Source organism: Arachis hypogaea, chromosome 6 (assembly GCF_003086295.3).
Source record: "Arachis hypogaea cultivar Tifrunner chromosome 6, arahy.Tifrunner.gnm2.J5K5, whole genome shotgun sequence".
Taxonomy (NCBI): Eukaryota; Viridiplantae; Streptophyta; class Magnoliopsida; order Fabales; family Fabaceae; genus Arachis; species Arachis hypogaea.
The window spans coordinates 70,895,816-70,923,553 of NC_092041.1; the positions used below are offsets into that span (position 1 = coordinate 70,895,816).

The following is a 27,738-nucleotide window of genomic DNA, read 5'->3' on the forward strand; positions in this document are numbered from 1 at the left end:
TTAATGAAGAAATCACTCCAATAATCACACAGCAACCAAGTCTTGAATCCAAAGAAGTGAAGGCAACTAGCAAGAACACCAATTCTGTCCCTAATCCAGCAAGCAAGATCAATCAAGCCATTTGTAAAAGGAAGCTTGCTGAGGAAAGGCCAAGACAAGGGACAGTAGCTGAATTTTCTCCCCCCTTGAGGTCATTCCTCTTGACAAACTGGAAGAAGAGGAAGAAAGTGAAGAGCAACATGTCAAGCTAATGACACTAAAAGAGCACTTGTTGGGAGGTAACCCAACCGTAGGTACATTTCTTCTCTATGCTTTGTTTAAATTTCAATAAATTGGCATATGGTTACATTCTAAGTTTGGTGTTGCCTTGCAACACATTGTTTTCAATCTTTTTGGATGATTGCATCAAATCAAAAATGAAAGTGACGCACCAAGATTCTAAGTTTGGTGTGCCACTTATTTTCTATGCAATTCATTCAAGCAACACCACTTGTCTGCATAACTATAATGTCTTTGCAGTGTTAATTTTCTTTTGGTTTGATATTTTGTTATTCTGTTTACTTTAGTTAATTCTTTGTTTTTAATGCTTTCATTTTAGTTTGCCTATTTACTGTGTTTGTTAATACATTACCAAGAGAGCTTTATTCATGACAGATTATTGGCTTGGTGATTGTCTTTAACATACAACAGTTTCATTTAGTTTTATTTTAAATAAAATTGACATATGATTGCATTCTAAGTTTGGTGTTGCTATGCAACAAAATTTGGTTCCAATATCTATTAGATACTTGCATCAATTCCAAGTGAAAGTGTCACACTAAGTTTGGTGTGCCACTTATTCTTTATGCAAAGTATTGTGCACACCTTCTTATGCTTGCAATCAAATGTCGCTGTCTCTTGTGCCTTGATTGTTATTTTTCATTTTTGCTTGCTTAAAACACATGTGCTACTAACATATCATTGTGTAAGACATTCATGATCCTTCTTAGCCCCATAGTCATTGTTCTAATTGTTGCTTGAGGATGAGCAAGCATTCTGAGTTGGTATGGGAAGGAGAAGAATGAGAGGAAAATGACAACAATAGAGAAGATGAATTGCAAGGTTGTAAAGTTCCTTTTCCTCCCATTTATTTCCAACACTTTAAATTGCATGATTGTCTTATTATCTTCTCTGTTTACATGTGTGGTATGACTAAGCATAGCTTGAATTTGATTTACAACATGGTGCTGTACCATTATGACTACCAACTTGAGTTTTGTGAGTTCAAAAGCAGTAAAGCATCATGATCATAAACAAACAAGGAATTAAAGAAGAATTTAGCATGTGCATACAAGTATTGGAAAGCTAGTATGATTGATTGTTGCTCAATTGCATTGGATTTTATTTAATTGAAGTTTTTCATCTAGTACATTTTGTGAAATCTTTTGAAATCATGAAAACCTTGAAGAAGCAAATACAATTAAAGCAAGAAAAGAAAAAGGGAAAGAATGAGAAAGCTGAAGGCTCTGAGTACCAATGGCAATTTATTTGCTAAGTGCTTGTGGTGTTTATGTATCAAGCCAAATGCTTGAAAATAAAACACTTAGAAGTCAAGGCTAGGCTCAAGTGCAAAAGTACTCCCTCAAAGCTCAAGGCTATGAGCATCAATGATTAGAGAGTCAAGAAAAGAAAAGAAAAATGAGCTTGATGAAATCCTCTAATTAAATGCTTGTGGTGCTTATGTATCAAGTGGTAATACTTGAAAACAAAGCATTTAGAAGTCGTAGATTTGTTATCAACTCATGGGGCAAAGCACCCAAAAGGAGAAGCGAATAAAAAAAAAATCAAATGCTTATTTCAAGGAAAAATTATAAGGAAAAGATTTCATAAATTGAGCTAGATAGAAGCATCAATCATTTACATTTCTTTTGTGATTGTAGCATGCTTAGAAAACTAGCTTACCATGAACATTGAGTTGCTATTCTTCTTACCTTGGATTGTCAATCTTTATTGCATGATTCTTTTCTTGCTTGGGGACAAGCAAGGTTTAAGTTTGGTGTTGTGATGACAAGTCATCATATACCTATTTTTCTATGCTTTTTCATACAAGAAATTGATGATTAGTGCTTAAATATTGCATTCTTTTGTACTTAAATGATATATTTTCTTGATATTTTAATTTTATAAATCTTGTAGAAAATAAGAAGAAAAAGAAGCAAAGAAGCACAAAAAAAGGAGAAAAAAAGAGCTTTGGGGTACACTTTGAAGTTGGGGTACACTTTGGAGCCTTAGGCCACGCTTTTAAAAGCGTGGCCCATGACCAAATTAAAGAGGAAAACAACCAGCACGCACACTGCCCTGCCCTTGCCAAGGGCAGGGCAGAATCGTGATGCACATTGAGGATTGGAAGCAAGAATTTCGCTAAGGTAAAATCTGGGCGCTCACAGCATGACCATGCCTCCTTCAAAGGGCTATAACTTGAGCTACAGACGTCCGATTGATGTGCTTCCAGTTGTGTTGGAAAGCTGACATTCAGAGCTTTCCAACGATATATAGCAATCCATATTTGGCGTACAATTGAGGCAGGAACGAAAGGCATTATTAAGGACCATGAGGAAGCAAGGAATTAAGCCTCACTTTGGTACCAAGAAAGCCAAGAAAAATGGCTAGCGTGTGTAGCATCCAAGTTTCGAACTTAGGACATCAAAGTGGAAACACTGCCCTGCCCTCCACGAGGGCAGGGCAGCATTTTGTTGGTGCACAACTCTGGCGCACCAAGGCACCCTTCTGGCGCACCGCAGCATCATCTGGCAGCACCAGCAGCGCACCGTGGCACAATTCTGGCGCACCAATTTTTTTCTGCCCTGCCCTCGCGGGGGCAGGGCAGCATTCTGCAGCACCAACTTGCACACCACGCTCGCACCAAGGGCGCACGAACATTTTCTGCCCTGCCCTCCACAAGGGCAGGGCAGCCTCCTGGGAGTGTCATGGGCCAAAATCAACCAAAATTCAATTTAATTCAATTCCTCACCAAATTGAATCAAGGCCATCCAAGACCCATTTCTCCTCAAATCCAAAGCAAGCAAAGCCCACATCATCACTCAAAGGCACATGGATCAATTAAATTAGGATTTTCATTTTTGTAATTTGTTTTAATTTCATTTTCATTTTTATTTTGTAAAGCCTATATAAAGGCATCAATTAGAGCTCGGAAGGGGAGCTCCATTAGAAAGAGGCTAGACCCATTAGGGAATATTAGGATTTGAGAGCTCTTTCCTTTAAGTTTTCCTTTCTGCTTTAAATCTTGGGTAGAGAATTGAAGAAATTCTGTTTCAATCTCACCTTGAGATCTCTTGTTTACTTTTTCTGCATAATTGAAATTCACATACTGCTTCATCTTCTCTTTAATTCTGCAATTCATTTTTTCTTCTTTCTTCTGCAAATTGTTCTCTGAATTGATCAAGGAAGGGCTTGAGATCTAGACTTGTTCTCTAGTCTCATTGATTCCCTGAGATCTTGAATTTCTTTTCTGAGTTTCACAATTAAGTTGAATTTTGTTTCTGTCTTGGTCAAGTGAGCAATTGAGCTCTTGGCTTTCCTTCTGTTTTTACTGTTTCATTGAAATTGTTAGTTTCACTTTTAGACTTGAAAAATGATCTATGTCTCTTTGTTGCATCTCATTGCTCCCAATTTAATTTCCTGCACTTGTGTTCTTCTGCAATTTACATTTAAGCTACTGTGACCTTGAATTTACTTTTCCTGTAATTTAATTTCCTTGCAATTGTTCTAAGCTTGGATCAACTGCTTTCATTTAATTTCTAGCACCCCAGCCCCTTTACATTTGATGCAATTTATATTTCTTGCAATTTAAGTTTCAGCTATTTTACTTTCTTGTTCTTTAAGTTTCAGCAATTTAATTGTTCTGCACTTTTAATTCCCTGCCATTTATTTTCTGTTGGCTACACTTCATCCAAATTCACTTCAATGTTAGCTTGACTAAACTAATCACCCACTAAAGTTGCTTGATCCATCAATCCCTGTGGGATCGACCTCACTCTTGTGAGTTATTATTACTTGATGCGACCCGGTACACTTGCCGGTTGGATTTGTGTGTTGGAAATTTGTTTTTCCACAAAAACACCATCACCTATTGCGTCCACCATTGCTAAAGCCTTGTTGAGGCTTTTTTTGATCCTTCCATGAGAAATTTGGATGATTTCTCCATGATGAGTTATAGGTGTTTCCATAAGGTTCATCCATGTAATTAACCTCTGCCATGGCAGGATTCTCAGGATCATAAGCTTCTTCAGAAGCTGCCTTTTTAGTACTGTTGGATGCATGTTGCCATCCATTCAGATTTTGAGAGATCATGTTGACCTGTTGAGTCAACACTTTGTTCTGAGCCAATATGGCATTCAGAGCATCAATTTCAAGAACTCTTTTCTTCTGAGGTATCCCATTATTCACGGAATTCCTCTCAGAAGTGTACATGAATTGGTTGTTTGCAACCATATCAATGAGTTCTTGAGCCTCTTCAGGCGTTTTCCTTAGGTGAATAGATCCACCTGCAGAATGGTCTAATGACATTTTCGAAAATTCAGACAGGCCATAATAGAATATATCTAATATGGTCCATTCTGAAAACATGTCAGATGGACATCTTTTGGTCAGCTGCTTGTATCTTCCCAAGCTTCATAGAGGGATTCACCATCTTTTTGTTTGAAGGTTTGAACATCTACTCTCAGCTTGCTCAGCTTTTGAGGAGGAAAGAATTTATCCAAGAAGGCAGTGACCAGCTTATCCCAGGAGTCCAGGCTATCCTTGGGTTGTAAATCCAACCATATTCTAGCTCTGTCTCTTACAGCAAAGGGGAAAAGCATGAGTCTGTAGACTTCAAGATCAACTCCATTCGTCTTTACAGTCTCACAGATCTACAAGAACTTAGTTAAAAACTGGTAAGGATCTTCAGATGGAAGTCCATAAAACTTGCAGTTTTGTTGCATTAAGGCAACTAGCTGAGGTTTCAGCTCAAAATTATTGGCACCAATGGTAGGAATGGAGATGCTTCTTCCATCAAATTTGGATGTTGGCTTTGTGAAGTCACCAAGCATTCTCCTTGCATTATTATTATTTTCGGCTGCCATCTCCTTCTCTTGTTCTAATGTTTCTGAAAGGTTACCTTTAGATTGTTGTAACTTAGCTTCTCTTAATTTTCTCTTCAGAGTCCTTTCAGGTTCTGGATCAACTTCAACAAGAGTTCCTTTTTCCTTATTCCTGCTCATATGAAAGAGAAGAAAACAAGAAAAGAAAGAGGAATCCTCTATCTCATAGTATAGAGATTCCTTTATGTTAGTAGAAAAAGAAAGGGGAGAAGAGTAAAGAAGAATGGGTTCGGATTTTTAGGTGAAGAGAGGTGAAGAGAAGTGTTAGTAATTAAATAATTAAATAGAATAAGAGAGAAGAGATAGAAAATTCGAAAATAATTTAAAAAAAAGGGTTAGTAATTTTCGAAAATTAGAAATAAGATAAGATTAAAATTAAAATTTAAAACAAAAAGAATTTTTGAAAAAGAGATGAGATATTTTCGAAAATTAGAGAGGAAAAAGTAGTTAGGTGGTTTTGAAAAAGATAAGAAACAAACAAAAAGTCAAAGAGTTAGTTGAAAAAGATATTAAAATCAAATTTGAAAAGATAAGAAGATAAGAGGTTAGATAAGATATTTTGAAATCAAATTTTGAAAAAGATAAAATTTTTGAAAAAGATAAGATAAAAGATAAAAAGATTTAATTTTTTAAAATGACTTAACTAACAAGAAACTACAAGATAAGATTCTAGAAATTAAACATTGAACCTTTCTTAACAAGAAAGTAACAAACTTCAAATTTTTGAACCAATCACATTAATTGTTAGCCTATTTTCGAAAATATGATATAAAAGATAAGAAAAAGATTTTGAAAATAATTTTAGAAAAGATTTTTAAAGTTTTCGAAAAATAGAAAAAAAATGAAAAAGATATGATTTTTTTTTAAAAAGATTTTGAAAATATAAGATTTTTAAAATTGAAAATTTGACTTGACTTGTAAGAAACAACTAATTTTGACAATTTTTGACTAAGTCAACTCAAATTTTCGAAAATTATGAGAAAAATAAGGAAAAGATATATTTTTTATTTTTGAATTTTTAATTATGAGAGAGAAAAAACACAAGCATGACCCAAAACTTAAAAATTTTGAATCAAAACACATGATACATGCAAGAACACTATGAATGTCAAGATGAACACCAAGAACACTTTGAAGATCATGATGAACATCAAGAACATGATTTTGAAAAATTTTGATGCAAAGAAAATATGCAAGACACCAAACTTAGAAATTTTTAATGCTTGGAAAATATGAATGCAAAAATGCATATGAAAAATAACAAACAACACAAAACAAGAAAACATCAAGATCAAACAAGAAGACTTACCAAGAACAACTTGAAGATCATGAAGAACACCATGAATGCATGAATTTTTTTCGAAAAATGCAAGAAAAAATTTTAAAGCATGCAATTGACACCAAACTTAAAATTTGACTCAAGACTCAAACAAGAACACAAAATATTTTTGGCTTTTTGATTTTATGATTTTTTTTTGGATTTTTATTAATTTTTTCGAAAATAAAGTTTGGATAAACGAAAAAGAAAAGAAAAATTTTGAAAAAGATTTTTGAAAAGAAAATTACTTAATCTGAGCAACAAGATGAACCGTCAGTTGTCCATACTCGAACAATCCCCGGCAACGGCGCCAAAAACTTGGTGGACGAAATTGTGATCCTCAAAGTTGGACTCTTTGTACTTGTATGAAATTTAATTCAAGATAATAATGGCTCTTGGCTATGTGTGGACACAACTCCGTTCAACTAACCAGCAAGTGTACTGGGTCGTCCAAGTAATAAACCTTACGTGAGTAAGGGTCGATCCCACAGAGATTGTTGGTATGAAGCAAGCTATGGTCATCTTGTAAATCTTAGTCAGGCTGATTTAAATAAATTATAGAATTTGGAAAATCAAATAACAGCAAATAAACATAAAATAAAGATAAAGTTACTCATGTATTTCCATGGTGTGAATTTCAGATAGGTGTATGGAGATGCTGTGCTCCTCCTGAATCTCTGCTTTCCTACTGTTTTTATCCAATTTTATCACTCCCTTCTATGGCAAGCTGTATGTAGGGCATCACTATTGTCAATGGCTACATCCCATCCTCTCAGTGAAAATGGTCCAAATGCTCTGTCACAGCACGGCTAATCATCTGTCGGTTCTCAATCAGGTTGGAATAGAATCCCTTGATTCTTTTGCGTCTGTCACTAACGCCCAGCCTTCAGGAGTTTGAAGCTCGTCACAGTCATTCAATCCCAGAATCCTACTCGGAATACCATAGACAAGGTTTAGACTTTCCAGATTCTCATGAATGCCGCCATCAGTTCTAGCTTATACCACGAAGATTCTGATTAAGGAATCTAAGAGATATGCGCCCGGCCTAAAGTAGAACGGAAGTGGTTGTCAATCACGCGCGTTCATAGGTGAGAATGATGATGAGTGTCACGGATCATCACATTCATCAAGTTGAAGTGCAACGAATATTTTAGAATAGGAATAAAGAGAATTGAATAGAAAGTAATAGTAATTGTATTGAAACTTGAGGTACAGCAGAGCTCCACACCCTTAATCTATGGTGTGTAGAAACTCCACCGTTGAAAATACATAAGTGAGAGGTCCAGGCATGGCCAAATGGCCAGCCCCCATGATCTGAGAACTAATCGTCCCAAGATGTCTAATACACTAATAAAAATTCCTATTTATAATAAACTAGCTACTAGGGTTTACATGAGTAAGTAATTGATGCATAAATCTACTTCCGGGGCCCACTTGGTGTATGTTTGGGCTGAGCTTGATCTATCCACGAGCTGAGGCTTCTCTTGGAGTTGAACTCCAAGTTATAGCGTGTTTTGGGCGTTCAACTCCGGATCATGACGTGTTTCTGGCGTTTAACTCCAGACAGCAGCATGTACTTGGCGTTCAACGCCACTTTACGTCGTCAATTTCCAAATAAAGTATGGACTATTATATATTGCTGGAAAGATCTGGATGGCTACTTTCCAACGCCGTTGAGAGCGCACCATTTGGAGTTCTGTAGCTCCAGAAAATCTATTTTGAGTGCAGGGAGGTCAGATTCCAACAGCATCAGCAGTCCTTTTGTCAGCCTTTTTCAGAGTTTTGCTCAAGTCCCTCAATTTCAGCCAGAAATTACCTGAAATCACAGAAAAATACACAAACTCATAGTAAAGTCCAGAAATGTGAATTTAACAGAAAAACTAATGAAAACATCCCTAAAAGTAGCTTGAACTTACTAAAAACTACCTAAAAACAATGCCAAAAAGCGTATAAATTATCCGCTCATCAACCACCTAAATCCATTCTCGAAGGTATCAAATCTTATCACTATTCACCATTTTTTTGTTTGATGTGGAAAGACGAGTTGAAATTTAAAGTGTGTGTTGTCGTTTTGCACGAAATTGTAAGTGAGAGTGGGACTGAAAAGTCATCAGCAGTAGTTTTTGAAAATAATAAGAAGAAGGATTTTTTTCTTTTATTTTATTATTGATGGAGGTTTGAAGATGAAAAAAAAAGTAGTTTTGTTTCTCTAATGAAATGAAGAAAAGAATGAATGAGCTATTTATCCTTTTACTTTTTATGTCTTAGAAGAAAAAAAGTTTAAAGAAGAAAGTACCTAGGCAGCATTTTTTCCCGATGTGAGATGTCTGTGCCAAGCCATAAAATCAGTTCCTGGTAGGGTAACCTTAGGGTTGTTTCTAAAGGCTTTTTGAGGGTTGGTGAAGAAAGAGATGTCGAGGTCCTGACTAATCCGTAAATCTTCCCCTTGGGCACTAGGGAAGAAATGAAGCCGTCTGTTTGCTCTTTCTAAATTGTCAATAGGACAGACGAAGAAACAATGAGTTTTGTCACCTACGGTGAAAGGGATAAGGATTCTGGGGTCATCGATTTGAAGTTGAGGGTCCCCAATGATCTCATCATTGATTTGATTCAATATGTGCAAAGACGGAGGAGTTGGTTGTTGTGTCACTGGACTTTTGCCTTTATCTTGAGCAGCAACTTGAGAAGATGAGGTGGCCATTGATGAACAAAAAGGAACATGAGAAATGAAAAATGGCAGTTGTGGAATGAAACAGAATGCAAGTTTTCAGGGAGCAAGGATTCAAGAAAAGGAAAAACAATGGTGTGAAGTTTAATTTAAATAGAGTTTACTTCCAAACCATTGTTACATAAAAGATTCAAAGAGAAAAGAGGTAACTTTGCGAAGAAGGCGAAGTGGTGGAGAGAGAGATTGTGAATCGTGTGAGATGTGTCAAACAAGTCAAAATTGATGAAGAAAGTAAATGGCAATTATGGCCAATTAAGGGAATTCTCATTAAACCATGGTTAAAGACTGAATTAGGATTAAGTGTTTTATCTTTAGAGGAGTGACTTTGAAAACAAACACATTAATCCTAGGGGGCATTTTGTTAGTAAAAAATAATTATATTCGAAGGATGAGATGATTCAAAATGTTAATAAAGCTTCGAAACTGAAGTAGAGATCGAAAAGGATGTACTTGAAGGCATCGAGTTGAAACTATTTGGCACGATTTCGATTGACATGGTAAATCGAGCAGCTACACGAATGAGGAAGATCGACATTTTTCAAATTAAAAGGATTTTAGCAACTGTCACACGTTTGGGCAAAGTAGCGGGAACGGTTACCCAAACTTTTGCACACAAGGGGGTGCCATTTCATTAATGATCGGTTATGAAAAAGGCTATAAATGTTAGAAAGTATTAAGGCACAAGGGTTGGAACTTTTCTTCAGAAATATACTCAAGTACACTCATATCCCAGCGAATTTCTGAGTCTGCGTTCGAGTTCAATTTCTGTAAGGTTCCTTCAATGTCTTTATCTTTTCAATTTATAATTTCTCCAAACTTTACTTTTCTTGTTCAATTTAAATTCAAAGCATCTTTAAATTTTTATTGTTGGATTTACATTTCAGTACTTTTAATCTTCATGTCAAAAGTCTTTTGATTCAATCGAAGGCATTTTTATTGCTTTATTTAAATTCATTGCAAACTTTTTCGATTTCACTCAGTTTATCTTTCGAAAATCTTATTTTACACCTTTAAACCTTTTCTCTTGTTTAATTCAAGGATCTTTGATGCATTTATAAAAAAACTAGTACTTGCAAAAGAGAAGTAAATTTCGCTTCTGGACCATTAAAATTAAACCACTTTCGATTTGTTAAAATTTGATAAAACAATACCATAATGACTATATCTGCAAACAATATCCACGTTAACAATTTCGTTATGTTTTATAAGTTCAAATGCACAAAAAAATTCAGGTGTTTTAATTTAAAAAAAATTAAAAATTTAAATATATTTTTTAATTTTTAAAAATTTAAATATTCTGATGATAAAAGATTAGGAATCAATTTATCTTTTTTTCTCCGCATTTAAAACATCACCGCTAATTACAGCTCATGAATGAATAATTCCATCACTTTCTCCGTCACCTACCCTTTAATTTCTTTAAGCAACAATTATCATTCCTCATCTCTCAATTTCCATTTCTAATACAAATCAGCACACCACACCACACCACACCACAGGGCACACAGGATAGGATTGACCCCACCAGTCTCATGCAACCCAAACCCAACTTGGTGCCACGCCTTATCACCAAACACCCTCCACTTTCTCTTTCGTTCTGTCTGTAAACAATTGTTTCTTATATTTTGGATTTATTTATTTTTCAACAATCAAAGCAAAAAGGAAAAAACAATCCTTTATCTTCGTAAAACTTCCATATAGTGCGCATTCGATTGGATAAGAAATTAGAGTGAATTATTTAATGAGTTGAACATTGACAACCGCAGCATTCTAAACCACCATTGCCGTCACAGGCAGGCCAGCCAGCCTGTCCATTTTTTCTCTTATCGTATTATTAAATTTAGAGAATGTATTATTATGTATTCAATTTAATAATCTATAAATAAATAAATTACAATTCTTATTCTTAAATATCTTCATCTTAACATTACTGTTTAATTATTATTCTATTCCAGTAACAAAATTCCCTATATGATGACGACTTAGTAGAAAATGATTAATATTGATTTGTCCAGTTTCGCCGTTTCTTCCTCTATATCTCTCTCATATACAATTTCCAACTCCGTTAATCTTTCCCGTTAATATTCTTTCCTCCCGTCCCTCATTCTTATCTCCTTTCTCAATTCCCATTTCTCAATTCTCAATTTCCACCGCCACTCTCTCTTGTTAATCAGGTACGAAATGCAGTTAAGCCACTTTGTTTTTCTTATTTTTTTCTCAACTACAACTCTGTTTGTTTGTTTGTTTGTTTGTTTTTCTTCTGTCTTTCAATCTGTAAATTTTGCTATTTGTTGTATATAAAAATACCTAGATTCAGCTTGTTAATTAATTGTTCCTTTGAATTTTCTCGGAATCCAAACGCTCCGAATATTCATCGTTCTTGAACCCTTTTTTTTTTTCAGTATTATTGTCACAACAAAAAAATTCCGGCAGGTTAACTTAAAGAGGCTTGATCGAATCGGAAAGAAACGAAAAGAGAAGAGAAAGAAAGCGCACACAGATCGAGAAAAAGATGGCGGAAGAGCACCGATGCCAAGCTCCGGAAGGCCACAAACTCTGTGCCAATAATTGCGGCTTCTTCGGGAGCACAACCACCATGGACCTCTGCTCCAAGTGCTATAGAGATGTTCTCTTGAAGGAGCAAGAACAAGCCAAGACCAAATCCACCATCGAAACCGCTCTCTCCTCCTCCTCCACCTCAGCCCCAGCTCATCCATCTCCGCCGCCTCCAGCCGTAGATTCCCTCCCTCAACCATCACCGCTCATCGCCTTAGAATCGTCCGTATCGACGTCTCCAGCGGTTGGATCGGCGGTTCACACGAACCGATGCGCAGCATGCAGGAAACGGATCGGGTTGACCGGTTTTACATGTAGGTGCGGGATCACGTTTTGCGGGGCCCACAGGTACCCGGAGAAGCATGGGTGCGGGTTCGATTTCAAGACGGTAGGGAGGGACGAAATAGCGAGGGCGAATCCCGTGATCAAAGCCCAGAAGCTCGACAAGATTTGATCTGAACCGTTGGTTTTGGACGATGAACATGAGTGATTCGGATGATGACGTGATCATCATAGTTGCGAATCTGGCGGCCACCGCTTCATGATTGATTAAAAAAGAAAAAAACGTTATCTATTATTAATGAGGAAAGGTTGAATTTGAATAAGTCGTATGTAGGGACTAGGGAGTGGCTTTGCTTTGTAAAAAAAATAAAAAAGAAATCGATTTTCTGCTGTTTTCCGGATGGAAGTGAAGAACGTGAAAATTTGTAGGTCCACCCGCGTTAGAGTGAAGGGTGGATTGAAATGTGAGGCGCTGGAGTTTAATACATGTATTGTGCAATTTTAGAGCGTCTTTGATGTTTCCATTATTACGAGTGCCAAACCCAAGTCATCTACTCCTCTGCCGAATGTTGCTTACTTGCGTCCATCTCATTTTTCGTTGAAATCTCTCCGTTAGCAAATTATTCGATCGTGTTAATTGTGATATTCAATTGCGAATTGTTGCTTCGATGAGAAAGCTTCATCAAGAATTGATCCTGTTGCCTCGTCGTTTTCTATATTAAGCTACTTAGATAATGTTTCTTTTTATCTTGTTATTTTTATTTCTTCGTCTAGTAATGAGCTGTTTGGGAATCCTCCGATTTGTTTTCTTCAATCCGTGTAAACTGGACACATATTTTTATATTATTCAATTAATAAAGTCTAATATTTTTTGGAAAAAAAAATAGATGATTATTCAGATAATGATCATAATATATGTACATATATGTACATATTTCAGTTATCTAGACCACAGTACACTTCAAAATTACCACTACAAGAAAATAAGTTTTTTATCACGCTTTTAAAGTGTGCTGAAAAGTGCAAAAAAGCATGCCGATAGCTTTTCGCCACGTTTTTTGAACTATCGACACGCTTTTAAAAGAGTCACATCTGCGAGTGTGTCGGTTGCTCTATCGCCATGTTTTTGTCGATCTATCGGCACACTTTCTTTTTTGCCACGCTTACATCTATTGTCACACTTAAAAAACGTGACCGTATCTATAACCCTATAGCTACGCTTTAAAAGTGTACCGAAAAATGTACATATAGCCACACTTTTGAAATGTGTCCGAAAAAGTTGGTTTTGGGTACGCTTCAAAAGCGTGCCGATAGAGAAAGATACGGCTACACTTTTCAAGCGTGCAAACAAGGTGATATATAGCTACGCTTAATAAGCGTGGCTGTTGATGCTACAAGAAGATATGGCTTCGCTTATAAAGCGTGACAATAACTACATAAACCCTTAAACCCTTCACTAGGCCACTCCATATTACTTTTTAACATTGTGGAAGCAAGCATAATCAACATTAAATAACTAATTATTATGCAAAAACTAAATTATGTTATTAAAATAAACTCTATATAAAAATAAAGACGTAAACTGACACAGGAAAATTGAAAAAATAAAAAGAAAAGAAAACAAATTCACTGCAAGGTCATTATTTTGCAAAAAAAAAAATATGTCGACAGACCTTTTTTCTTGTAGTGTACTACGTACAACAGTAGTTTATTTATTGTTATATACTAATAAGTAATACCAAAAAAAATTAATTATTATGTTGGTTTTTGTAAATTTTTAAATTTATAATTAAATTTTTATATTTTTTTCAATTAAGCTTATATATTGTTTTTAATTTTGTAATTAGATCATTTTTACATAAAAACGTTAAAATTAATAGAATATATTTTTAAAAAGCACATGGTCAAAGATTTAATTAGATTTTTAATTGTGAATTTTTTATTTTAAAAAAAATTCAGTTAAATTTAATATTTTTTATACTGAAAATGACTAATTATATAATTCAAAACAATATAAGGATCTAATTGAAAAAAAAAATTATAAAGACCTAATTGCAAATTTGGTTAAACTATAGGGACCGAACAGCATAATTAAACGTACCAATAAATTATAACGAAAAAGTTTGAATGGACATATTAAACTCTTTGCCTTTGATTAGTCTAGTAATTATTTCACCAGTTTACTTAAATAATATTAAAAGGTTTAAATTTTGTCTTATATATACAACATGTAACACCATGTCTTTTCAAGAAATTATTTTTCAAAAATTCTGTGACGAGAATTCGCAAACTCTGAGAATCACCTTTTGATATAAACATAAGGCGAATATAGATAAATTTATATTTAAATAGACAACGCTAACATAGAAAAGTAAATAGAGGGTGCGATAAAGAGCTTGTAATACGATTTCGTTTTTTGCGCCGTAATTTCTAAAATTTTGTAATAAAAACTCGGGATATTCTAGAACCGCGATACGTCGAGACATATCAAATAAGCATATATAAATATATGGGGTAAACTATTATTTTGGTCCCCTACGTTTGGGATGAATTCTATTTTAGTCTCCAACGTTTAAACTGTTCTATTTAAATCCAAAAAAGTTTTGATTTGCATCAATCAGGTCCTTCCGTTAAGTGGGTATCAAATTATTGACGGCATGTCCGACGTGGCAAACTTGGTAGTTGGGTTATAGTTAACAGTTGGAATTGGAAGCACGAAAAAAAATGAAATCCGGTCCAATAAGTAAACCCTAATCCCCAAAGTTGATGTTCTTCGTCTGCTGAGAATGGCTAGTCAGTCGTTTTCCCAAGGTTCGCGTAGCAGCACCAAAAGTCGTGGGAGAAGGAGGACGTGCTTTTGTGGAGAGAGACCAGTATTGCGGACATCATCTACAGCGGAGAACCCAGGAAGAAGATTCTGGGGCTGCGTCAACTATCAGGTGAGTCTCCTCTTTTCTGTCTCTTGTTTGAAAATAACATTGGGTGTTAGTGTTTGGAGGATCTGAAGTGTTTGGTGTGTTCGTGTTAGTTTGGTCGAGAACAGATAGGAGATGGATGCAATTATTTTGCTTGGGCAGAGCCTGAAGGACAAGATCCACAAATTCAAAGACTGAAAAATAAAGCGAGCTCTTTGAAACAAGAACAGCAGAAAGCTGAAAGGAAATTTGCATTGGCACTTGCTGTTGGAATTCTTGGATGGACAATGACTGGGCTGCTGCTATATGATAGACTTAATTGAGGTTTAGGGGGTTAGCATTTTGTTTTGTTTGCTTTTCTGTTGTTGTCCCTAGTTTGTAGGGAATGTCAATTGTTTAGGGATTGAAAAAATTGACATACAGTTAGGGTGATAACAGTGATGTGTTAGTTGAAATTTTTTGGAGGCTATATGTGTAAAGGCATTTGCTGTAAACATTGTAAGGTTTTTGAGTGAAATGAATAGCAATGAGTTCCTGTATTTTGACATACATTATTTGGCTCTGTACAAGTTTATTTTAGTTTGATCTACTAATAAAAACAAGGCTTAATTTGCCAATTCACATAACTTTGCTACTGAAAATTCATGTAAATCATTAGATAATGGAGAAGTGTTAAAGTAGCTTCTCTTAACCATAACAATATCCAAACAAGCCTTAAATATAACCATGAAAAGGTAACAACACAAAAGAGATCAACATGAAACTAGTAGTCTTAAAGTAGGGTGTCTAAAGTATCACAGGGACATTAGCCCTTGGTCATTGACAGATTCATTACAAAACAGATGGTAAACACTAAAATCTACTATGTTCTTCATCCCAATGCCTTCCAGGCCCTAGGTGGTGTTTTTGCCATGAACCTCAGGGTCATCCTTGATGGGCTAGTGACTGTTGCTGTTGATGGCTGTGGTTGACTGGCGCTGCTACTGCATCTAGCTCTCTTGGAGGATGTTTATGACTCCTGGCTCCCTCCAACTTGTGTATTGCTCTTCCTCTTTGGTTGAAGTTTTGTTGCTGGTTATGTTGTTGTCTTGGCTGGGATCTTGCTGGGTTTTGGAGTCCTAGTTGTGCCAGCACCTTTCTTGGCTTGTGGAGTTGCAATCTGCTATAAACAGTAACAACAAATTGGGTTAATTGGACAGTATCAACATTCACATATAAGGAATTGTAATCAAATTGACAACAACAACTTTACCTTTTTTGCTGAGGCCTCCATCTTACGTTTTCTAGGGCAGGTTCTTTTGTTGTGACAAGTGCAAAACAATATGAACATTTTTGTTGTTGTCCAGTCCTGGATAACTTAGATAGTGGTCCATTGTTGCATGGCTCATCACCAGTCTTGTTCCTGCTCAGTTTTGGGTGCCCTATTAGTTTTCTAAACACTGGTGGCAGCACATCATCATTCTCAGTCTGGGACCAAAAATTTGGTCCATTCAGTGGGTAGATTATATGTTGATAGCAGTCCACGTAGGTCTCTTTCCTATAACACTTGTTCACATAGTTCTTAACATCTAGACACATTTTCCTAATGTAACTCATGGCATGCTCACAAGGGTAACCTGTTAGTTGAAACTTTCTACAGGAGCACTCATGTAAGTTTAAGTCCACAACAAACTTGGCTCTATTACCCTGACTGGTAGACACTTCATACTTGTCCTTACCAGCATATATGGCCAACCACTCCCCACCCTTATCAAACTCTCTTTCAATTTTCTTGTTTATTTTTGGCAAAATTTCTCCGGCATATGTAACTATACTTTGTCTGTTATCACTCCACCTATTCATTAGATAAACCGTAATATCTTCTAGCATAGACACAATGGGTTTCTCTCTAGCCTCTACAATAACAGAGTTAAAACACTCACACATGTTGTTTACAAATGTATCAACTCTAGGAAAATAATTAAACCTGACTTGCTCCAATACTTGGCAGGGATCTCCATGAGATGATTATAAGCTCCTTGATTAACCTGCTGAATCTCCTTCATCCTCCTCTCCCACTCCTGGACATATGTTGCCTTTGCAGCTTTCCATATCATCATCTTTAGCTGAACACCTAGGAACCTTTTTCTGAAGTTGCTATATAAGTGCCTGACACAAAATCTGTGGTTTATACCAGGCAGCAACTCATCAAAGGTTGGGATTAATCCCTTTGAAACAGAATTTAAAAACATCACCAGTCAATAACAACACAACATGAATTAAAGACAAATTAATTATACAAGTTTAGGTTGAGAGTTACCTTTTGTTGGTCGCTCATGAATGTACACCATATGATCTTATCAACTCCCAAATCATCACACAGATTCAACAAAAACCATCTCCACAAGTCTTTCGTCTCTACTTCAACAATAGCATAGGCAATTGGCAAAATCTAATCATTGGGGTCCCATCCAATGGCTGTTTGAAGTTGACCACATATGGAGTCTTAATGAAGCACCCATCAAGGCCGATCATGGGTCTGCACACCATGAAACTCAGTTTACAAGCATCCAAGTAGATATAGATCCTATGAAATCGTGGTCTCATGTCCGTACCAGGAGTTGGTGTCTCTAGTTGAAATTCAGGAGGTCTCTCCACTTGTATCTGAACAGTGGAACCCAGATTAGACCTCAGTAACTCTGCAGCATAGTCATGAATCCTCCTATATTGCTCTGCATAAGTACCATTAATTTCATCCAGGGCTTGCTGCTTCACTCTGGTAGCTTTGGTCATTGTGAGATCCACATTCCACTTGCTATGAGCCTTCTTTATCAAACTTCTCAACTTGATTTTCGGGTTTTCATAGATCTTCTTCATAAAAGCCTTACTTAGCCACTGAGAACTCATTATACCAATCTTGGTTGCCTTAGAGCATGTGTGTTTTTCGTAACAGCTGGTCAGTTGCCATGTATCCTCTCTCTTCATCTTATGGCAGTAAGCAAACCACTTTAAACCTTCTTTGCAAACAGCTTTGCACCTATGGCTATCACACTTTGAAAACCATATTCCTCTGCCACTGTGCACAGCATAGCTCGTTACACATTCCTTAAAAGCATTCCTATCTACGTACATTGTCCCAACCTCCCATTTATACTCCTTCATATTCTTCAAATAAGGGATCCCCTTCATCATCACTTACAAGGACATCCCACAACCCCTCACTCTCATACCCATCATCCTCATCCCTTAATCCAGCAGTCACCACTTACTCCTTACCCTTATTAACACTGCCATTGTGCTCTCCTTGTTCTCTCTCAGTTGGAATACTCTGTTTCAGCCTTTGGGGATCTTTTGTAGTTGTGACTATAACAGCATACAAACCCCCATCACCATTCTGATCATCATCGCTGTCATCAAATGCAACCTCCATATCACTATCTCCAGAGCTATTTTCACTCTATTGTTTATCATTGTCCCTCTCATCATCATTTCCTGGCCGGTAGTCATCATCCTTAGATTCATCATCACCTGAAAAATTTGACCTCTCTAACCTCTCTTCATCACTATCCTCCAATACATCATTCTGGGCTTTTGTCACCACCTTAGGCTTCTTACCCACCTTGGCCTGAGCAAATGATTGGGCCTTGTGCAACACAATTGGACCAGACCCAACAGTGTCTACAGTGGGTACAGCAGCCTCACCACCATCTATGTCTTCAACTTCCTCAATAGTGCAGCCTTTCCTAGTAGTAGCAGCATCTTTGTGAACAACAAAAAGCTCCACCATGTTGTCCCTCATTCTAATTCTAGCTATGTCCATGGCATCCTTGTCTGTCTGAAACATCCTCAACCCTACATCTGTATCATCTTTCAGAGACTTATACCACATTGCAGCGATGTTCTCTACCACATATCCCTGTTCGAGCACTATCTCCGTAACCTCGAACCTACTCCACCTATCTTCATCACAGTAGTCCACTATCGAAGTCTCACCCCCACATAGTGTAAAGGTTCACCATCAAACCCAAACTTCTCCCCATGGTGTATCTTGACACTAAAATAACTCATTTTTTAAACAATCTGTTACACAAACACAATACACTTCATAAAATTCTCACATTGATCAACAACAACAGAAATGCATAAATAAAATCACTAGGGCAAAATAAAAACTTCCAAAATAAAACAAGAAACGAATATGAAACTATAAAACAAAATAATCACATCAATATACATCATTATATATCAACATGCATTAAGATGAAAACCAAATGGGTTTAGAAGATTTGATAATGGAATACCTGATACGATCTTCTTCCGGAAAGCAAGGGTTTCAAACTCACTGCTACTGTGGACCTTTAATGTTACTGAACGACAATGTCACTTCTCTGGATGCGAATCGCAAGCCTTCAGTGACGAGCAATAGGGTTTGTGGCTTTTCATTTGCGTTTCGTGCTTCACAAGAAGAAGAAGAAGAAGAAGAAGAAGAAGAAGAAGAGTGATAAACCGCTATTTTATGATTCATATTGTATTTAATTGTGTGGTTTTATCAAGTCTTCACCCACCTATTCATATGATTTGCATGTATTTACAATTCCTTCCTAAGAATATTCTATGATTGATAACTTGCTTCCTAAAGAACTTTTAGTTGTATATTTTTATCTTCCTTCGTACCATTCGATGTCGTGATATGTGTGCTAAGTGTTTCAGGCTTCATAGGGCAGGAATGGCATAAGGAATAAAGAGGAAGCGTGCAAAAGTGGAAGGAAAATAAGGAATTGAGGAGATGACCAGCGAAAAGTCACGCGGTCGCATGGCTCACGCGACCACGCGAAATGGAAGAAATCACAGTGACACGCTCGCGTACCAGACGCAACCGCGCGGATTGGAAGCTGCACGAACGATGCGAATGCGTGGACGACGCGCACGCGTGGTACGACAAACGCTGAGTGACGTGAACGCGTAGACGACGCGGCCGCGTGACGTGTGCGATCTGCAGAATTATAGAAGTCGCTGGCATAGTTTCTGGGCCTCATTTCAACCCAGTTTTTGGCCTAGAAACACAGATTATAGCCAGGGAACATGCAGAGACAAGAACAACAATTCATTCTGCATAATTTCAAGTTTTTAGATCTGAATTTACTCCTCCCCTAGGTTTCTGACTTGAACATTCATAAATCAGGATTTTGAAGAATTTTGGCTTTAGCTTTTGAGAAAAGTCTACCTCCGGTACTAGTCATTATAGCTTGTTATTTTACTTTTCATTTACTCTTCCATATTCTTAATTTATCTAGAGTTGACATTGGATTATTTTTCATAGTTTATTAATACAAGACTATTTTTACTTTTAATTAGTCTCTTTTATTATTATTTATTATGTCTTCTTTTACTTTCCCTATTGATTTTGTGACGTCTACAATTATGATGATGGAGTAGTCCCCTAACTTGATTGGGAGTTGATTAAAAGGAGAACCTTGAGTTGGAATACTCAAGAGTTCAATTATAATTGGTTCATTATTGGTCGACTTTTTAATCACTAACTCTAATCCTTCCCAAGGGAGAGGGTTAGGACTTGTGAATAGAAGTTGACTTTTAATTTGACTTTCCTTCATTCGTTGAGGGTTAACTAAATGTAAACAATGACTAATTATTAATTGCTCTTGATAAAATTCTAACAAGGATATAACTTCCAATTAATCTTCTCCCGGTCAAGATTTTATTTAAATCATATAAATCCTCTAATTTAATTTTCTGTTCATCAAATTCAAAACCCCATTTGAAAACCTCTGATTGATAAAATAGCACATCTTCCTGCAACTCGTTGGGAGACGACCTGGGACTCATACTCCCAGTATTTTATTTCTAAAATTTGTGACAACCCTTTTCTAAATTGACGAGTGGATTTTTGTCGATTAAGAACTATACTCACAACGCCATTTCTCTAACTAATTCTTAATCTGCCAATTTTCGCTCACGTCAAAGAGTCATACGTTATGTCCAAAGGCGGGAAGGCTTACACGTCTATTAACCACTGTCACCTCTCCCTTGCCACGTCGGACACGCCGTCAATAAATTGACACCCACTTAACGAAAGGACCTGATTGATGCAAATCAAAACTTTTTTGGATTTAAATAGAACAGTTTAAACGTTGGGGACTAAAATAGAATTCACCCCAAACGTAGGGGACCAAAATAATAGTTTACCCTAAATATATGTATATATCAATTGGATATGTTTAGAATTAAAAGGTTTTGTGACGATGTTTTTCACTGCGTCAGTAATTGTCTTTGTTTAAAATTCTAACGGCGAGAACTAGTGGTTAAAATTTTAACCATGGTCAGTTAATCTCTCTCCAGAATAATCTCCACACAAGTTTAATCACTTGTCTAGATTAATCACCATATAATTAATTTATCAAGTGATGAATTAATTGAAAAAAAAGCCAAGATACATCATCCAAACAAGTTAACATAGGATCCCGCTTTTTAATCACTCTTTATATAAGACTCCAAATTTTTGAAAATTAAATAACAAATTATTTAATGATTTATTTTATTTATTCAAAAATATATTTTAAGAGATTTTTATAATAATTAAGTACTTTCTTATTATTGATTTATAAGCTTTAAAATAAAAAAAATAATGAAAATTTTATATGCTTTAATTTGAATAGTTATATTTTTAACTTTATTTTATGATTCTAAAAGAAATTAATTTGATTATCTCTAATTACTGAATTAGAGTATTTATTTAAAAATATTTTATAAATTGAAAATTAAATAATTTTTTTATAAATATTAGCATTGGACTAAAATTGGTCTTCAATTACTCATTATCCCTAATTTTATTAAATTACCTAAACTAACCAAACCCTAACCCTAGTTTCATTTTAACACTCCCTCCCTCACCCGCTTTACTCAAATAGCCACCGTTATCCCTCATTCTCCCTCACCCCCGTAACACACAAACACACACTCTACACAAACACGCACACATCCACACATAGAGGAAGAGAAGAGAGAAAGAAAGGGAGAGCGTCGCCGGTAGAGAGGGAGGTCGTCACCGCCGCCGAGCCGTCGCCGTCTTTGCCAAGTTGCACGCCGCCGTCGTTGTTGCAATGGACAAGGAAGAGAGGAGACATTAAGAGAGAGAGTGCTTGCGAGAGGGGTTGCCATTGTTGGGAAAGTTGTCGCCAACAATCACCGCAGCTAGAGGGTCACTTTCACCGAGCTACACGTCGTCGTCGCCATCGGGGGGTCAAAACACGAAGAAGGAGTCTCTGGCTCGCTGCCGTTCCTCCACCACCATCGTTTCATGATGCTGCGGCTGGTTTGTCGTCGTCGTCACCAATGGGTTGACTAGGAGGAAGGGGTTACATTGGTGCTGTTGCATGTGAGAAGGAGGGCTAGCTTTGCCACCCTTGCTGCCGTTGAACCGCTACTGAGGGCTGCCCACCATGCCTGGCCTCCGAAAAATGACAACGACGTCGTTAGAGTCAACTGCTGGAACCACGGCTACTCGATTCTTGGCATTTTATTCGTATAGTAAGTCATTTTACTTCGAAAACTAGTTTAGTCGCTATTCTGTTATATGTTACTGAGAAATTTATGGCGTTATTGCAATATGGTTGAGTTTTTGAGGCTGCATGTAGCGATTTGAGTTGCTGCAGTTGTCACAAAAGTGGAATGAAGTTGTGGTTGTGGCTGCCGCTGTTGCGGGCTGAGAAAAAGGGGTTTTTGACGCGCTGTATAGCTTTTAGGTTTTGATTATTTGAGGTAGGGACGATTTTCTTAAACTTAATTGTTACAAGTTGATATTAATATGAAAAATGTATTTTTATGATTTCGTAAGTCTTATGGACTGAACTGGGTTGTTTTAAATAAATGTAATTGCTTGCCCAGTGGTGCACGAATTTGTGATTCGCACAACTAACCAGCAAGTGCACTGGGTCGTCCAAGTAATACCTTACGTGAGTAAGGGTCGATCCCACGGAGATTATTGGTTTGAAGCAATCAATGTTTATTTTATTAATCTTAGTCAGGAGGCCAATAAAGTTAATTGGATTTATTTGTAAGAAGCCAAACTATTTAAAATTGTAAGTTGAAATAATAGAGAATACTAGTGTTACTTGTTGTGCAGTAATGGGGAATATGTTGGAGTTTTTGGAGATGCTTTGTCCTTTGACTTCAACTCTTCCTTGAAATCCTCTTCTCACACGCAAGTTCCTTCCATGGCAAGCTCTATGTAGGGTGTCACCGTTGTCAGTGGCTACTTCCCATCCTCTCAGTGAAAACGTTCCTATGCTCTGTCACAGCACGGCTAATCATCTGTCGGTTCTCAATCAGGTTGGAATAGAATCCATTGATTCTTTTGCGTCTGTCACTAACGCCTAGCCCTCAGGAGTTTGAAGCACGTCACAGTCATTCAATCCCGGAATCCTACTCGGAATACCACAGACAAGGTTTAGACTTTCCGGATTCTCATGAATGCTGCCATCAGTCCGGCTTATACCACGAAGATTCTGTTGGGGAATCTAAGAGATATTCATTCAATCTGATGTAGAACGGAGGTGGTTGTCAGGCACACGTTCATGGGTTGAGGAAGGTGATGAGTGTCACGGATCATCACCTTCTCCACAGTTAAGCGCGAATAAACATCTTAGATAAGAACAAGCGTGTTTGAATGGAAAACAAAGGAATTGTATTAAATCATCGAGACGCTGCAGAGCTCCTCACCCCCAACAATGGGGTTTAGAGACTCATGCCGTCACAAAGTATGTAATTCAGATCTGAAAATGTCATGAGGTACAAGAAATGTCTGTAAAAGTTGTTTAAATAGTAAACTAGTACCCTAGGTTTACAGAAAATGAATAAACTAAGATAATTGGTGCAGAAATCCACTTCTGGGGCCCACTTGGTGTGTGCTGGGGCTGAGACTAAAGCTTTCCACGTGTGGAGGCCCTTCTTGGCGTCAAACTTCAGGTTATGACGTGTTTTGGGCGTTCAACTCCGGATAATGACGTTTTTCTGGCGTTTAACTCCAGACAGCAGCATGAACTTGGCGTTTAACGCCAAGTTACGTCGTCTATCCTCGCGCAAAGTATGGACTATTATATATTGCTGGAAAGCCCTGGATGTCTACTTTCCAACACCGTTGAGAGCGCGCCAATTGGACTCCTGTAGCTCCAGAAAATCCATTTCGAGTGCAGGGAGGTCAGGATCCAACAGCATCAGCAGTCCTTTTTCAGCCTAAGTCAGATTTTTGCTCAGCTCCCTCAATTTCAGCCAGAAAATACCTGAAATCACAGAAAAATACACAAACTCATAGTAAAGTCCAGAAATATGATTTTTGCCTAAAAACTAATAATATTCTACTAAAAACTAACTGAAACATGCTAAAATCTACATGAAATTACCCCCAAAAAGCGTATAAAATATCCGCTCATCACAACACCAAACTTAAACTGTTGCTTGTCCTCAAGCAACTAGATGAATAAAATAGGTTCTAACAGAAATAAAGAAGTAATAATATTCTTGAGTTTTAAATGAGGCTCAGATTCTTATTAGATGAGCGGGGCTTGCAGCTTTTTGTCTCTGAACAGTTTTGGCATCTCCCTGTATCTTTAAATTTTCAGAATGATTGGCATCCTTAGGAACTCAGAATTCAGATAGTATTGTTGACTCTCCTAGTGTAGTATGTTGATTCTTGAACACAGTCATTTTATGAGTCTTGGCCGTGGCCCTAAGCACTTTGTCTTCCAGTATTACCACCGGATACATAAATGCCACAGACACATAACTGGGTGAACCTTTTCAGATTATGACTCAGCTTTGCTAGAGTCCCCAGTCAGTGGTGTCCAGAGCTCTTAAGCACACTCTTTTGCTTCGGATCACGACTTTAACCACTCAGTCTCAAGCTTTTCACTTGGACCTTCATGACACAAGCACATGGTTAGGGACAGCTTGGTTTAGCCGCTTAGGCCTGGATTTTATTTCCTTGGGCCCTCCTATCCATTGATGCTCAAAGCCTTGGATCCTTTTTACTCTTGGCTAGTGCCCATGGCTTGTGAATATTGTGTTTTTTTTTTTTTTGAACTGCTTTTTCTTGCTTCAAGAATCAATTTCATGATTTTTCAGATCCTCAACAATATTTTTCGTGTTCTTTGTCCTTTCAGGAGCCAATATTCATCAAATTCAAAGTACATCTTATGCACTGTTCAAGCATTCATTCAGAGAACAAAAAGTATTGCCACCACATATAATTAATTATAAATTTTATTTATTAAGAACTCGAAAAATATGAATTACTTCTTTATTCTAAAAGAAAATCTACTACTTTATTCATGCCTAATGATGATGAGAAAAATAAATTATGGCTTAATTGGAAATAAAATCAAAATAGACATCCTAATTACTACTAAATATCTTCTAAGGTCAATTTCTAAAATAATACTATCACAGAGTTAAAGCTGGAATTAGAACTTAACAACCTGTATTTTGGGAAGTGGATGTTCCTCTAGTCTGGGGGGTGCCTTCAAGAATTAATTTCTGACGCTTCAGCTCCCTTAAGTTCACATCCTTGCTCTTCCTGTTCTCTTAGGTGCCATGGTCTTAATGAGTTTTAGCTCAGTGATCATGGCAAATCACACCAAACTTAGAGGTTTGCTTGTCCTCAAGCAAAAGAAAGGAAAGGAGAGGAGTAGAAGGAAAGGCATTTTCAAATAAAGATAAGATGAGTTTTAAAAAAAAAGATATGAGAAGAAATTAAAAATATTTGAAAAAGAATTGGATTAGAAAAAGATTTGTGTTTATGAATTAAGATACATTTGATGGTTTTGAAAAAGGGATTTTAGAAATTAGGGTTCTTAGAAAACCAATTTGATTTTGAAGGATGACATTTTGAAACATGTTTATGCAAGAAATCATGAATTGAAACTTAAAAATTTAGAAAAATTGTAAAGAAAAATGAATTTTACCTCCTCCCCACCATCCTGGCGTTAAACGCCCAACTGCTGCATGGTTTGGGCGTTTAACGCCCAAATGCTGCTTCTCCTGGGCGTTCAACGCCCAGCTGATGCATCTTTCTGGCGTTTAACGCCCAGATGCTACCCTCACTGGCGTTAAACGCCCAGTGGGTGCTTCTCATGGGCGTTCAACGCCCAAATTGTTTCTTACTGGCTTTTTCACGCCAGTGAGCTTCCAATTTTCCCTGTAACTCTGTGACTTCAATCAATTGCTATTTCACCTTTTGAAGATACTCTAGCATCTACCTGTAAAACTAGATCAAATAAAATTATATTTTGTGAGTGGCTGGGTTGCCTCCCAGCAAGCGCTTCTTTAATGTCATTAGCTGGACTATTATTGAGCTTTTTAATCAAGTCTCAGTTTTGAGCATTCTTGCTCAAAATTGCCTTCAAGATAATGTTTAACTCTCTGTCCATTAACAATGAACTTTTTGTTAGAGTCACTATCCTGAAGTTCTATGTATCCATATGGTGATACACTTGTGATCACATACGGACCTCTCCACCGGGATTTTAACTTCCCAGGGAATAATCTGAGCCTAGAGTTGAATAGCAGAACTTTTTGTCCTGGTTTAAAGACTCTGGATGACAATTTCTTATCATGCCATCTTTTTGCTTTTTCCTTGTAAATTTTCGCATTTTCAAAAGCATTGAGTCTAAACTCCTCTAGCTCATTTAACTGGAGCAATCGTTTTTCTCCAGCTAATTTGGCATCAAGGTTCAGGAATCTGGTTGCCCAGTAGGCCTTGTGTTCCAGTTCCACTGGCAAGTGACATGCCTTTCCATACACAAGCTGGTATGGAGAGGTCCCTATAGGGGTCTTAAATGCTGTTCTGTATGCCCACAGAGCATCATCCAAGCTTCTTGCCCAATCCTTTCTACGGTTAATTACAGTCCGTTCCAGGATTCTTTTAAGTTCTCTATTTGAGACTTCAGCCTACCCATTAGTTTGTGGGTGATATGGAGTAGCCACCCTGTGGTTGACTCCATAACGTACTAGAGCAGAGTAGAGCTGTTTATTACAGAAATGAGTGCCCCCATCACTGATTAATACTCTAGGGATACCAAATCTGCTAAAGATATGTTTCTGGAGGAATTTTAACACTGTTTTAGTGTCATTAGTGGGTGTTGCAATAGCCTCCACCCATTTGGATACATAATCCACTGCCACCAGAATATAGGTGTTTGAGTATGATGGCGGGAAAGGTCCCATGAAGTCAATGCCCCATACATCAAACAACTCAATTTCCAAGATTCCTTGTTGAGGCATAGCATAACTGTGAGGCAGGTTGCCTGATCTCTGGCAACTATCACAGTTAAGCACAAATGCTCGGGAATCTTTATAGAGAGTAGGCCAGTAGAAGCCACTCTGGAGGACTCTTGTGGCTGTTCGTTCACTTCCAAAATGTCCTCCATACTGTGATCCATGGCAATGCCAAAGGATCCTCTGTGCTTCTTCTTTAGGCACACATCTACGGATTACTCCGTCTGCACATCTCTTAAAGAGATATGGTTCATCCCAAAGATAGTATTTTGCATCTGTGATTAATTTCTTTGATTGCACCTTACTGTACTCTTTGGGTATGAATCTCACTGCCTTGTAGTTTGCAATGTATGCAAACCATGGCACTTCCTGGACGGCTAGTAATTGCTCATCCGGAAAGGTTTCAGAAATTTCAGTGAGAGGGAGGGACGCCCCTTCCACTGGTTCTATTCGGGACAGGTGATCTGCTACTTGATTTTCTGTCCCTTTTCTGTCTCTTATTTCTATATCAAACTCTTGCAGAAGCAGCAC

The 27,738-nt window shown here is 37.1% G+C and overlaps 2 protein-coding genes and 1 long non-coding RNA gene across 3 annotated transcripts; 1 reads left to right on the top strand and 2 right to left on the bottom strand.

Annotated features, from left to right (window-relative positions):
- Positions 1-7,630: 7,630 nt before the first annotated feature.
- LOC140173466 (uncharacterized) lies at positions 7,631-11,195 on the bottom strand. Its single transcript, XR_011862358.1, has 2 exons — positions 8,756-11,195; positions 7,631-8,275 (listed from the first exon to the last, which is right to left on the bottom strand). It is a non-coding gene; the product is annotated as an uncharacterized lncRNA (long non-coding RNA).
- LOC112696680 (zinc finger A20 and AN1 domain-containing stress-associated protein 4) lies at positions 11,189-12,552 on the top strand. The gene is made up of 2 exons (XM_025749507.3): positions 11,189-11,361; positions 11,590-12,552. The coding sequence occupies exon 2, from the start codon at positions 11,700-11,702 to the stop codon at positions 12,195-12,197; it is 498 nt and encodes a 165-aa protein (XP_025605292.1). The 5' UTR covers positions 11,189-11,361; positions 11,590-11,699; the 3' UTR covers positions 12,198-12,552.
- A 3,463-nt stretch (positions 12,553-16,015) lies between these two features.
- LOC112805609 (uncharacterized) lies at positions 16,016-18,111 on the bottom strand. Its single transcript, XM_025847971.1, has 5 exons — positions 17,467-18,111; positions 17,240-17,371; positions 16,907-17,147; positions 16,219-16,835; positions 16,016-16,099 (listed from the first exon to the last, which is right to left on the bottom strand). The coding sequence occupies exons 1-5, from the start codon at positions 18,109-18,111 to the stop codon at positions 16,016-16,018; spliced, it is 1,719 nt and encodes a 572-aa protein (XP_025703756.1).
- Between the last annotated feature and the right edge of the window lie 9,627 nt (positions 18,112-27,738).